We start from the raw sequence: 13,854 nt of genomic DNA, 5'->3' as shown, positions 1-13,854 counted from the left end.
CATACCTTTACATGTAGCAATGATCATCTCGATCGATGATAGTCGTGCGTAAACAGTCTCCGCTTGTATATTCGATAAAAGTCCATCTCGGTGGATTGTATCGACATCGTGGATCAGCTTCATTTAATTGAGCTCCTCGACTTAATCAGCATGTGCTCTTCTGTTTAAATGATATTTTCGAATCACATGGCAGAAGCATCCGATGTTACTACAAGGCTGACGATTTTGCGGACGTTAGCTTGCTACATTTATCACATTTCAACTCCGAATCCAAATTTCAGCTACTCGAAGCTGACATCATTGCAACGTGCTGCAGCAGTGATCGCCTTTGTTTTAATAGTTTGATAAATCAATGGCTGATTTAGACATGGAATAGACAAGAAAACGAAGAAAGTAACCAGCATACTACTCTCAACACAGCCGAGACGAATGGGTGAAATTGTTTATGATCCAAAAATGATGTTTACAAAAGTACCGCATACAGAAGAACGCGGGTAAAGAAGCCATTTAATCACGTCGACTGCCTACCTTTTGAGCTATTCGATGGACTTTTACTGTTTTTGATATTTGGTACAATTTTTTTGACTGCCAAATTAATCAAATTAAAAAGTTTTAGGACGAGTTTTAAGGCATAACTAAATAATTGCGAGATACACACGAATTGAATAGTGTAAGAAAAATCTGGCGCTGAGTGTAATCACTCTCCCGGCAATATAAAGGACATCAAGGAATGCTAATTAAAAAAAGACGATTAAGTACCAAGGATCAACTCGATATCTATATCTTGCCTTTCAAATGCCAACGAACATGGATAGAAATGCATTATGTGCGATGCAAGCCTCTCACCCGCGATGTTATCTCGCGATTCAAGAACTTTTTCACACAACGGGGGTGTATTGGTAATACAAAATTGTTTTGCTCCTATCGATGATGCCAAAGAACTCTCCCGTAATGATGACCTGAAAACATAAAAAGGTCTGGCCACTGTACAGCTGCGTCATCTTAAGATTACCACTCGCCCTTGATGCTTGTTCGACCTTAGCACTGGCTTGGGCTTGATAGCTGATGCCTCGCGTATAACTGTAAGCATCTTGGTCCCTGTGTTAGAATATCCACAAGCTGAAGCTTTGTGTCGTTGTAGGGTGAAGTGATGTCTAATGGCCACGCATGGGATTCGGCGTTCATGGCTAAATAATTTTTTTGGTTGTCTTTTCAAAATATGTACCATCCACTTGCTCGTGGTCCACTAAGGTATCGAACGCGTTCAAAGAACCCCTTGAGTGGAAAAGCTGAGAACCATTTATTTAGCTTTGCCGAGCTGAGTGTAACCATCCGCAGTTAATCTTAACCAAAAGTGCTGATCTTGAACGTCTGTTATTGGTAGAACTGTCCCATTTATGATCTAGATGTACCATCATCGCATTGGCAGATACCAGTATGATGTTGAACATTCAGGAATCGTACCAAACAGATAATTGCACTACAATGTTGCGGTTTAGGGGTCTCGAGGAAACTTGACAGCAATCGGTACGGCTTTGAATGCGTCACCAAACGATCTTCTTCTGTTGTAGACGACAACCACTCCAATTTTGGCTCTTGGCATCTTGTTGACCAAACTGCTGACCCCTTCGTCGATAAAGCGAGCTCTCTTGATTGTAAGTGTTATCACGGTCGATATACATGCTTATGAAGAATGCTTTGCCCAGCTCCATCATCCTATATGCATTTTCGTCTCTTGATTGACCTGATTGATGACCTCACTTGCTTTTTGCTGCGGCAAGCATGTTTCCACAAGCAGACTAACGTCGATAAAACTTTACCGCGTTCGCTTGGCATGAACGCACTGCCCCCAAAACATCATTGTCATTTTCGTACATTCGTTACGAGTCTCAAAACCGTTTAGACTATCAAGTGGATGCACGAGTCCCTGAGCGCTGTCGACACCAAGCAGAATTTTCACATACACGTTGAATGTCAGCACACCATTCAAAAAGTAGTAGCGACATTCAGACCTTCAACTTGATAGTTGCACTCAAAATATACTGCAACTATCATCCGGATCGATTTCATGTTGGCGATTGGGGAAATTGTGTCCATACTTTTGCTTAAAATCACGTGCGCAATGCCGTGCCGTGTACTGCACGTCAGTGCTGATTGATCACGCTTCTTAAAAAAAAGTCATCATGACCCGAGTTTGCAAATGTGCTTTTAAAGCTGGCTTTTATAGCCATGCTTGGTTCGGCTCGTGGGAAAGGCGCTCAGCTTCCATGGCTACACGCTACTTTACTGTATCGTCGCATGTCATTACTTCAGTATATGCAGTCGACAAGTCCGTATCATCCTCATTTTTTAGAACACATGTAAAACGGCTCCGGCAATGATTTTGTCTTTAGAAATTCTAGCTCACTTTGACGTCACTGTGCCGCTTCTTCTTTCCGTTGACCCTTGATCATCTGAGCCATTTCAATGTATCGGCATTGGCTCACGCCAGTGACTTGTTTGCTTCACGTTAGGCCAGAACACCAGACAATCTTCTTGCTGCACATGAATAGATGGATGATACTCTAATGACCCCAACCTGCTCCAACATAGCGCCCAGAAACATCATGAGGTGAACGCCGTCACTTGATTTACGCTCAACATCGTCCATTTCGGCGCATGCGAATGATTATTCGACAGCCACCATAGGTTCATTTGATAGCGACTGCCGATCCAGATGGCCCTATGCATTGCCATCATCAATTATAACTTCAATGGTCGCTACTGTTACGGCGCTTGCTTATCATATTGCGGTTTACTGTACGCTCATGTCGCAAACCATCTCCCAATTGAAACACCTGCCCTCAGATTTGCTGTATTTTTGGGTGACTTTTGAGGGGTTACTACGCGCCTGGTGTACTATTTTACACCTGAGGTCCCAGCACGAAGATCACAACACGCCCAGCGTTGAGTTGGTCCGTGTTGATATACAGCAAACATCTGGGAAAGGGTGGCTGTTCAAACAGCACCTGAAGGTTTCCATAAAGCGGCTCTGAGCTACCAAATATGTCGCTCGCAAAGCTGCCAGCAACGCAATACATTCTTGGGTATTTTCTGTACCACAATCCAATCACTTGTCGGTATGCAACGTCACTCTCGTGACATGTGACGATCAAAACTAGGGGCACTGAATTGTGCGTTCATCGTTATAAAATGAAGATTCGAAATGCAACCTATCTTGAAACTTTACTTGCATTGTAGGTGCCAAATCCGAGTACGTTTTGTGCGTGTTTCGCATTGGATTAGAAGGCAAGATTCTTTCGAGCCTTCAAGTAGACTTTTAGGTCCAGGAACATCGTCAACTCCGCCTCTGACTTCGAAACATGGTATCATCCAAAATCTGACATGGCTAGAATGACACGAGCCATATATCGACTGAAAGCCATAAAAACAAGGTGTCATACATCTCTCTCCTGGTGGACAAAATCAGAGTCATAAGCACACTTTACCAGAAAGCAATAATAGTGCGTTGAGCTTGGTAAAAGGCTACTTTAGCCACGCAGAACATGGGACTGTCCAATTTGACCAGCAATCATATTGCTACGTGCCTAAAAAGAGCTAAGAAGCAACGGGTAGCACTCTCAGGAAAGGGCTACAAAAATACGGTCTCGTGCTGCCCTATTCAAGGTCTACTCCTATCTCTCTTCGCACTAAAAATCATGGGTGTTTGCCATGGCTCCCAGAGTGTAGCTCTGGAGGGACGTTAAAGGGCGGCTGCAAGCTGGTTTGCCCTGTGCCAGAGCCAGTGGATTGTAGAAGCGACTGAGTGTGCAGGAGAGAGACTGCAAATCAAAAGTATGAGAACCAAAGCCTGAAAACAAAAAAGACTCATCTCACCAGATACTACAAGTGTACCAAATGCAATGCAATTTTCGTGCAATTTATGCCAAGAATCATTGAGTCAAATGTCAGGCTCATACACTTCACTCAGGACCTCTTTCAAGCTAACCAAGTACTTGTTTGCTCTGCTATTTCAAAAGTGACATATGGTTTTAAATAATTATACCTAAACTAATGCCGAATAGATACAAGGAGACTATCTTTATCCTTGAAATGAGGCTAGTAGCCACAGACCCATACTTTACATAATCCCATCAACCTCATTCATAACAATACTCTGGGCTCAAAAAACACTCACAATTACACAAAAGTATATCCAGAATACTTAAAATTGGATAGAATTTAGCTATACATAATTGCACATAAGTAAAAGGTATATATACACAATAGTACATACACTTTTACACAGTAGTACACAATTGTACAGACTTACCCGGCTACACCCTCCCACACCACATATAAACCACACAAAAGCTAACCTTTCTCTGTCATCTTAAAGCCTTCAGGAAAACGGTAGTGCACAACGAACACCAAAAACGATAGAATTCTCTTTCGCTTTGTTAGACGTTTTCGTGCACCTAAGAGCATCTTTGTGCTGAGAGTTTTTTTCCAATATCGTACCACATGACTCGGTAGTATCGCGACCGACGCCTCCTAACATATAGTTGATTGGAAGACTAATGAGCTTTCTTACGATGGTGGTCGCAGTGAGCCGTTAAGTCCTACCCTGACTCCTCCATTTAACCCCGGAGACCTATTTACCGATGATATTTTTTTTTGCCTCATATCTACCCTGCGTAAGTATGCACTGCGTTCATTCTATACGGCGAGAAGTGATGCGACGCCACGCCGCTGAGATCGCGATGCTGTTCAGTACATCGCTAATTAGTTTGATCGGGCATGGGAGCTCAGCACTAGCTCAAGAGCCCCATCGAATATTTGGCTCATCACGACCATAGCTTCAAACCATCAGTTGTTGCTCGCCTCGCTCGAGCGGAGCCCTTATATGTCCATGTGCGAGGGCCATATCCGCTCACACCGGATTCGAAGGAATGTCCAGCGCTTCTGATCCCAAGCCTCGCAGCCCCTCAGGTGTACTGGAGCAACGGTGGGGGCGACCTCCGGCGTTAAAAGCTGGTAAAAATGACAACAAATTTTACACGCATACAAGGTGAAGAAGAGTCTTAGATTTCAAGCCAGCTTTGTGAAAACAAATGGCCGACGAGAGCGTTGATTTATGCTTAACCGCTTACTCATTGTTGGGCAAGCCTTCCAAGTGAGTTTTCACTAAAACTTTGCCTATTAGTATTAAATTTATATTCCAAATTTCGAGCATCAATTTCGGCTCAGTGGTTTAGGTGTGCTGGCTTCATTCTGTTGAGTGAGGGTTCGACTCCCATTACGGTCAAAGTTATGAAGTTGTTACTTGGTGATTGGGGTTCACCAAGCTCCCCAGCAAGTGTCACATCCCCGGACATCTTTGATCTTTTGATCTTTGATCATAAGATTTCAAGGTGATGTATCCATAACTTTTTTTTCTCACGTATGATTTAATTGTATATACTGTATAGTGTATATTAATAGCTAGGTACAATCGAAAAGTCATAATGTCTAAGAACTATAATATAGACAAGCTGCAAACTGAATTATGCTTGACCTTGTGAAGCACAAATTACGACGTGGACGTCAAGATATAAATTTACCACCTCCAATTCTTGCCGTTAACAGCCCACGTATCTCCCTCAAACAGCCGATATATCTTCAGACCGAGTCTTGAACCTGCAACAAAGTCGAGTTCACTCTCAATGGGAAGCGCAATGCACCAGCTGGCTCTGCGACCTTTTCTGGCGACATACAGGCGCGGAAGATGTACGACTCCAAAGAGGTGTTGGAACAAGAGTATTTCTTTGCCAAAATTTGTTATATCCATAATGACCCCACATAATGTTTTACGGGACGTGGGACACCTTTTGCCCATCGAACAGCGCTGGCGAAGGACAATTCTCTAGCGACTGGCTCTTGTCATCGCTCGGCTGTGATGGTAGGCCGAATTCTGCTGGGAGTCGTGGCGCGGAGCCAAACAACGTCACCGCTTTGTGTACCATTACCCACTCGGAGCTGCATCGCAGCTGTTGCGCAGCTGATGGCTTGTCACAAGGAATGGTAGAAATGACGCTGCCCCGTCTTCGGCAGAGCACCGTACAGCCGATCGACTATCGGGATTGTGACATGGCTTCACCAATCCATGTAAAAGAGAGGTTGTTCTTGTATATTGTGGTATGCTCATAAAGTATGCTTTATTTTTGCTAAGACCGCGAGAGGCGAGATGAAGCATGGACGCACATGAGTCTTACAGACCGCAGACACTGCATATGCAAGTATGCAACCAGCGGTCAATCAATACCCCCCCTACAATATATTGCTAAGTAGCTCGGCTGCTCCTGGCGTTGATATGTTGATCTTGAACATCCTCGCTCTCAGCCACACTCCACCCCTACACTCATCCTCATTGAGGTAGTATTTGTAAGTTCTCTACAAAATGTAGCCAAGCTGATATCGGCGAGTCGTTGGGTTACGACATTTCTTTCCCAGCATACCGGGACCACTTCGTGGTAGTGACGAAATGATCCAAGCATCCATGTATATGGATTAAGGCCCGTAGAGACATGCACTGCGTTATTCAGCATGACTTCAATCTGTTAGAGTCTAGTTCAGCACCACACACACAGCGCAAATGCATCCTTCACCACGCAATTAGCCGATTCCGTATGACCATCTGTCTGTGAAGGGTCAGCGATTTTGCTGTAAAGAGCAGTTTCAACGAAATGACCACCGGTCAGCCCTAAAACATTGTCGAGTGGTATTTTGGCTGCAGCCTCGCCGATTATGACATCGCTGACAGCAGTGAGGTGAGCCATTTTGCCCGGACAGTCTACAAAAGCCACCACGATGCTAATATTACGAAACGCATCTATTAAGACCGAGCGGAGAGTTCATATGATGGACTGCAAGCACCAACCAGGCTGGCCAAGGTGCCAACACATGCGGAAACCTACTGACACGATTCACACATGCGCACTTACGCACTTACCTCGACATACATCTTGGGCCACTAATCCAAAATGCTCACCAAGGTTGCGCAATATTTTGTCTCTTTTGGGAAGCCACGTATAGTGTACAATGTGCTTGATACTGTATTTCCTCATCATGAGGTACATAACGCTCGAGGGTAGTAGTGATCAGTGCTAGACGTGCAAACGCCGCTACTTATTAGAGTGGCTCTAACACTTCCAGTAACACTCTTCTCTTCTCTGCATCTACGCCTCACCACCTCTGCACCTACGTCGCACGTATCGACTCTTCAGTGCGCCACGCACTATTGTGACAAACGTCAGCTCATAGTCGGAGCAGCGCAAAAGCGCGCATTAAGCCGATCAAGCCTAAATCTTGCCTCAAAGGTAACCTCTGCATAATACGACCGTGTTCAGGTCTCACTGTGCCTATCCCGTCACAAAACGTAAAATCGCTCGATTACACTCTCCATGAATGCGAGTTTCCTATGACAAATCTCTCGATGCCACCTTCATCCCAGAAACTGCTATATCTGCCATACGATTTCTTAGCCACAATTTCATATTAACATCAAGCTCAGCTAAAAACCTTTAGTTCTAAATCATACATACGAAAAATAAAGGTAGGAAGGAGTTGATCATTGGCATACGAAGAAGAGGCAGAAAGCTGTATGTACAAACGTTTCTATTCCCAAATTGTTTGATAGCATTATGTTTCTGCCATTTAAGAATCTCACGTCGCGGCAAAGGTTTGTTATCATTCACAAATTCTTGAAAGCATTGGCTTACTAAAAGCTTTACTATCTGATTTAGCGCTGGATACGTCGTGCTGTGTGTAGCATTTGGGCTCGGCATCAAGTATATGGATGATACAAGCCCTCAGCGAGACACGTTCAAGACCATAAGCGATGGATTGGTACATCTTTCATTCAAAGCACAAGTTTCGTCTTTTAGAACTTTATCTCACATCGATATTCGTGCAGATCTGGAGCGACTTTGAGAAACAAAAGGACGACAAGAAGCGTTCAGAAGAGTATGAAGTCAAATAAATCGTGTAGCAATGACATCATTAAGTCAATGTCTTCAAAGCCAAAGTAAAGTAAGATATGGAACTATGAACAAGTGGCTTTCACGTATTGATTACTTCGATTTTACCGAAGTAAACGAACAAGCGCTTGAATCATATTGCGAGCCGATTTCCAAAACAACATACCAAAAGCTAAAAGTCATTCAGAAAGAAAACATGTTATTGTAAATATGATTCAAAACTTCAAAGATGTCAACAAACCTTTAAAACCCGAGGTACTACCAGGAAACGCTGACAATGCGAACATCCCTAGAGTCATAAGTTGCAGCACCGAGCTCAAAACAACAAAAATGTAATTCCCCATGATCAAACAGCTATACAAAGTGCATCCTGTAATATAAAAACATCATTAGTGTCCGAAAAATCAAACTATTCAGCATAGTTTTCGTTACCAAGTGTTACAAAGTATGCGCTAGTTAAAAGTAGTCGATTAGGTTGTAATAGTCCAGATAGATATTCAGCTGGACCCTTGAGCATAGCAAAAGCACTCATGGAAGAAATACTTCCCAATGTAAAGCTAAGCGCAAACTTTGAAGGACGAATCATAATCTGCAGAGAAATATCAATCATCTTTTCAACACTTGAGATCGTCAATCTAACATACCAATGGCAAGAAAAGCGAAGCCATGCCAAAAAATAACAATCCAAGCATCGTCATTCCAACAAAGTATTTGAATCTGGTGTTCCTGTCCATTAAATATAAATTAAATATAGTATTCATGTCATCTCGATACGTTTTATCTTACCAAGTCATTGTCGGCATGAGGCCATTTTGAGGACTCGCGTGCTTTCTCCACAGTGGCCACTGCACGACTGTTGCTTCATCGACTTTATCATGTAAATGTCCATTTTCCATACTTGTAATTGGATCTGATGTTGTAGAGTTTTGCGATGTTGTGACCATAGTTTTAGTCAAGTCTCGTGTTGAATTCCACATTGTTTGTAGTGAAAAAGTAAGCGATTGTCCTTGATTTTCAATAGTTCTAGTCGATACAGTAGATAATGGAGTAGCCTGAAGTAGATGATGCAATGCATCTTGTGCTCCTTGAAGTCCATTCGTAGGTTTCTTCTTGCCCCATTGTTCCCAAGCGCTCATATTAATATTAACTAAAGAACTGACTTGTTCCTTATTTAATGTATTATACATCAAGTTAAAAAGAACTATTTCTAGAAAATAAAAAAGATGCAAAAGAAATATTTGTTTAAATACAATAAAAATCAAAGTTTAAGAAATAAAGAATCTCAATTGTACTAAATGAATAGTTTCAAAAAGTTACGAAAGTAATCGAGTCCGTCCCATTGATACTCGACGTGAAAACTTGCCACTTCCGGAACTTGTTGAGTTGCGCATAGCAGTTGCAATTGCATCTGAACGTGGTAATGAATTCGATGCAATATACGATTCAGCTAATGTTGTTTCTTCATCACAACTAAAAGCAAATCCAGTATTACGTCGTGTTCCAGTATTTCGTATCACATTCATCGAAACTTGATCCCATACCATATTTTCATCAATTCTTTCATTCATAATACTTGAAGAGTAACTATCAGCAACATTACTTGTCGTTGCAAATGTTTCAGACATTGTGCGTTCATTTTTTAATGACAAACGTTGATCATATAAAGTATGAAAACCCAAAATTTCTGCTTCGGAATGTCCAAAATCACTTAAATAACTTGTTGTATGAACATCATCTAATGACATTGAAAGTGTTTGTTCTTCTGTTTGATCAATTGTTAATCGTCGATGAGATTTCAATTGAGAAGATCGTCCCATTGTTTCTTGTAATAATTGTGCTAAATCTGGATGAAATGTACGTTGAAATAAATTGTAAGCAATGTGACGTCCTAAAGCTAAAGCACATCCCATGATCAAAATTAAAAGTGAACCATACGTTTGAATTGTTGGTAGAAATGCACCAAATTCATCATATCCAATTTTAAATGTAGCAAAGTAAGAAGTTTCAGTTCCAATGGTAGCAAAACAAAACCATGACATGACACTACCAAACCATAACGAAAAGCTTAAGAATGTCCATCGATCAGCAATCATCCAAATTTTTAAATTTACAATCAAAACAGTTAATGAAAATGCGATCATTCCAAATTCAACACGTGATTCACTTCCATTAAAATGTTCAGATGCATTAAATCCATATGACATGACAACAAAAATAATCAAAGATTCGTAAAATGCAGCAGCTATCCATCGTCCAAAAGTATAAAAATTAAAGAAAAAACGATCAGGACCACGTCGATATAAATCTGGATATTCTAAACTAAAAGGTGCTGGTAAATCTTTATCTAATACACCAACAACAACAATTGGTAATCCAGTGAATGCAACATTATAAAGTTGAACACCAATTTCCCAATACATTTTGGATCCAGAAGCACCAGATAGATAACCATACCAATATTGAGCTAATACAAGTGTAATGTTTTTATAAAACATATACAAAACAAGTTTAGAAATGCGAATATAATTCCAACGTCCATGAACAAGTAATAAACGTTCGAGAAATCGAAATTGAGCTATAGCATAATCACTTGAATTAACAGCTTGCATACCTTCTTGTCCTGAGATTCCAACACCAACATGAGCAGCTTGAATCATTGCGACATCATTTGCACCATCACCAATTGCTAATGTTCGTATTGATGGAATATTGTCACGAACTAATTTCACCATTTCAGCTTTTTGAGCAGGTGATACACGATTACAGATCACAGCACGACATAATTTTGCAAATGCTAACAAATGAAATGCTGTTTCTCCACGTAATGCCATTTCTAAGGCTTCACCATCAATAACAAGTGCAATTTCTTTTTCCATTCCATGTATCATTCCTTTGGAACCATCTAAAAAGTCACGTGTAGCTTGATGAAGTTTCTTACCAATTGCTTCTTCAGTTGGACATAACGTTGCATTCACAATCACTTGTTGAATTGTATTATCAAGTAATGCACATGCATAAGAAATATTAATTGCTGTCTCTTCCTTATCTCCCGTTAACATCCATACTTTAATTCCAGCTCGTGTTAAATTCGCAAGACATTGAGGTACTCCATCTTGTAATTTATCTTCAATAGCTGTCGCACCAATTAATTCTAAATTCGCTTCAATCTCTTCCATTAATGCATCAATTGCATTTGGTTTGCCATCTTTTCGTCGATCAATTTCATTCACATTTCCTTGTGCTTCATCAAATCGTCGTTTCCATTGTTGAAACCATCTTTCATCTAATGGTTTCACTGCTAAAGCTAATGTTCGTAAACCATCATCTGCATACTTTTCCATATGATCTCGTGTAATCGTTTGAAGTGTTTTCATCTTCCCATCTTCTTTTAATCGTTGATAGATCATCATATCAGCACCTTTTGTATATAACATTAACTCTCCACTTGGTTTACGTACAACAACAGACATTCGTTTTCGTGTACTTGTAAATTCCAATACATCTAACACTTGATACGTTACTCGTTGTCCTAATACTTGAACATTAGCACTTCCAACACTTCTAGATTCAAATTTAAATCCAGCAAATGCAGCACCAGCTACAAGTGCTTGTTCATCTGGAGAAGATGCCGAAAGACGAATTTCACCAGATTCTAATTGTTCTGGAATAACTGTATGACAAACAGCAAGATGTTCAAAAAATTCAAAGATTTTACTCTTTTGTTCTTCACCTGCTTCACCTTTCATAGCTTGAAACAATGTTTGATCAACAAAATTTACAAATGGAACTTGACTTCTTCCTGACTCTAATTTTGGTTCATTTGGAATTGGTTTTCCAGCACGTTTTAAAGCTGCTCGTCCAATTTCCGTTAATCCTGATCCATAAGAAATTCCATTGATAGAACATTTTCGAAATTCCATGATATTACAAGTTAAAGTTCCTGTTTTATCACTAAAGACATAGGAAATTTGTCCTAACTCTTCATTTAATTCCATTGTACGAACAATTGCAGGTGTATCGGTTTCAGCATGATACATTTCAAGATCCCAAGACATAAAACGAGATTGAAGAAACTTGACACTTGTCATTGAAACATATAATGAAATTGGAATCACTTGATATAAAAGTAAGAAATAATAAAACAACATTTGAATAAATGCAACAACTCGTGAACGTGTTTCTTCGGCTTGGGAAAGTTGAATATACCACGCATGTTGTACAATATCATATTGCCATGTAACATAACATGTAGCTGCAATTGTACAAGCTAGAAAGAGTCCAATACATAAAAGAATGATCATTCGATTGATTAAAAGCATTAAATCACTCCATTTTGATGGTGCAGCACTAGCACTTTGCATAATCTTTGTATCTTTGCCAGTATTTAAGACCAAACCATAAACCCATTCAATATTTCGTAAATTACATCCTCGTAAAAGTACATTCTTTACAGATAATGGCATGACTTCAATTCCACATCCTTCACTTACTTGTACTTCAACTTTTCCAGCAAATTTATTGATATATGGATTTGGTTGTTCAAATTTCACAAGACCACGTAATAAAGTTAATTCGGATGGATTTGTTAACGAATTCATCGTTGCTACAACCGCTTGACGTAATTTTAAATTCGTTTCACCATCTAAACTCTTGGTTTCAACATAACAAATGCCACTTGGTGGTTCACCAATTGGTTCCGAGACTGCAAGTACAAGCACATCAGCTGGAATGACTTCTCGATTCCGAATTTGAAGAAAATCACCAACTTGAATTTCTGCCCATTTTCGATCAATAATTTGACCATCTTGTATGACATGACAAATTGCACTATTAGCTTCTTCATCTGATTGATGTCGTCGTAAATCTTCCATAATAGCAAACACAGCATCAATTGAAATCACAAAGAATAAAACTGGAGCATTTGTTGGATATCCATACGTGTTACTGATACTTGGAATACTTTGAAGGATACAAACCAATAGAAAAAAAAAATTTGCCACTTTGGAAAAACTTTCTTTTAGAAATTTTGGAAGAAATGTGGCCAAATTGTACTTTGACGTAATCACAATGTTCGTACAATTTTGATATGGTGCATTTCCACTTGGATCATTGAAATAAACTTGACGTAATTCATCCATTGAGTCACGTAAAGAACTTGACGAAGCTTTCGAGACATAATCAACTAATTCATCTTCATCACGTACTTGTTCTTCTTGTATTTCTGATGGCGATTGAAGTAATGCTGGACTTCCTAATGTATTGTACCCACTTGTACTTGATCGTCCAATTTCTTCATCAGGAATTGGTACCACTGTGGTACATAGTGCCATTTCATCTTCAACACGAGAACCACGAAAGAGACGAGAAGGACTTCGCTTTGCCATGTTCATTGATCTTCTTACTTCTGTGAACGGACGAGATGTAACAAACACGAGCACGAACAACGTCTATTTGTAGCAGAGGAGAGACGAAAAAATAGAGTGCCCTTATCCCTGGCACATGGTACCAAGAGACTGGCTAAATGTCGACAGATTGAAACCTACACTTTGATGATATTAAAGAATAGAGGTGAAACATATAAAGTGGGAATTGGATGAAACATGGCGGGTTTGGATAATATATGGTTTCATAGGTTAGACCCAGTTTGCAAAAAGGGATTGTGCATTCGAAATAGTCATTTGTATCACAATGCAACGATGACACGAGGATACACATTGTAGTCAAAGTGATACTATTGTGCCTTGAAATTGCTATTATTAAGATTTTCTTAACTCATAAGTTCTTCAGCACAATAAATTGTAACGAATCTGTTGGAATCGTTTTCGCATAAAACTTCATCTTATGCTATGACTGACGC

At 40.2% G+C, this 13,854-nt stretch overlaps 4 protein-coding genes across 4 annotated transcripts; 2 read left to right on the top strand and 2 right to left on the bottom strand.

Moving 5' to 3' along the window:
* Positions 1-1,219: 1,219 nt before the first annotated feature.
* Positions 1,220-1,571, top strand: PHALS_06807 (uncharacterized protein; the record flags this gene model as incomplete). Its single annotated transcript, XM_024720160.1, has 3 exons — positions 1,220-1,324; positions 1,385-1,435; positions 1,500-1,571. 3 exons carry the CDS (start codon positions 1,220-1,222, stop codon positions 1,569-1,571), a joined length of 228 nt encoding a protein of 75 aa, XP_024585386.1.
* A 6,090-nt stretch (positions 1,572-7,661) lies between these two features.
* On the top strand, positions 7,662-7,999 carry PHALS_06806 (uncharacterized protein; the record flags this gene model as incomplete). Its single annotated transcript, XM_024720159.1, has 3 exons — positions 7,662-7,699; positions 7,764-7,866; positions 7,934-7,999. 3 exons carry the CDS (start codon positions 7,662-7,664, stop codon positions 7,997-7,999), a joined length of 207 nt encoding a protein of 68 aa, XP_024585385.1.
* A 102-nt stretch (positions 8,000-8,101) lies between these two features.
* On the bottom strand, positions 8,102-9,133 carry PHALS_06805 (protein transport protein sft2-like; the record flags this gene model as incomplete). The annotated part of the gene is made up of 5 exons (XM_024720158.1): positions 8,102-8,169; positions 8,239-8,367; positions 8,430-8,586; positions 8,642-8,723; positions 8,784-9,133. The coding sequence occupies 5 exons, from the start codon at positions 9,131-9,133 to the stop codon at positions 8,102-8,104; spliced, it is 786 nt and encodes a 261-aa protein (XP_024585384.1).
* Positions 9,134-9,310: 177 nt separating this feature from the next.
* PHALS_06804 (aminophospholipid translocase) lies at positions 9,311-13,381 on the bottom strand (the record flags this gene model as incomplete). Its single annotated transcript, XM_024720156.1, has 1 exon — positions 9,311-13,381. The coding sequence occupies one exon, from the start codon at positions 13,379-13,381 to the stop codon at positions 9,311-9,313; it is 4,071 nt and encodes a 1,356-aa protein (XP_024585383.1).
* Between the last annotated feature and the right edge of the window lie 473 nt (positions 13,382-13,854).

The sequence above is a fragment of the Plasmopara halstedii genome (assembly GCF_900000015.1).
Source record: "Plasmopara halstedii genome assembly, contig: Scaffold_3060, whole genome shotgun sequence".
In the NCBI taxonomy this organism is placed as follows: domain Eukaryota; phylum Oomycota; class Peronosporomycetes; order Peronosporales; family Peronosporaceae; genus Plasmopara; species Plasmopara halstedii.
The sequence above is the reverse complement of the archived record's forward strand: the minus strand, read 5'-3'. Positions and strand labels throughout refer to the sequence as shown.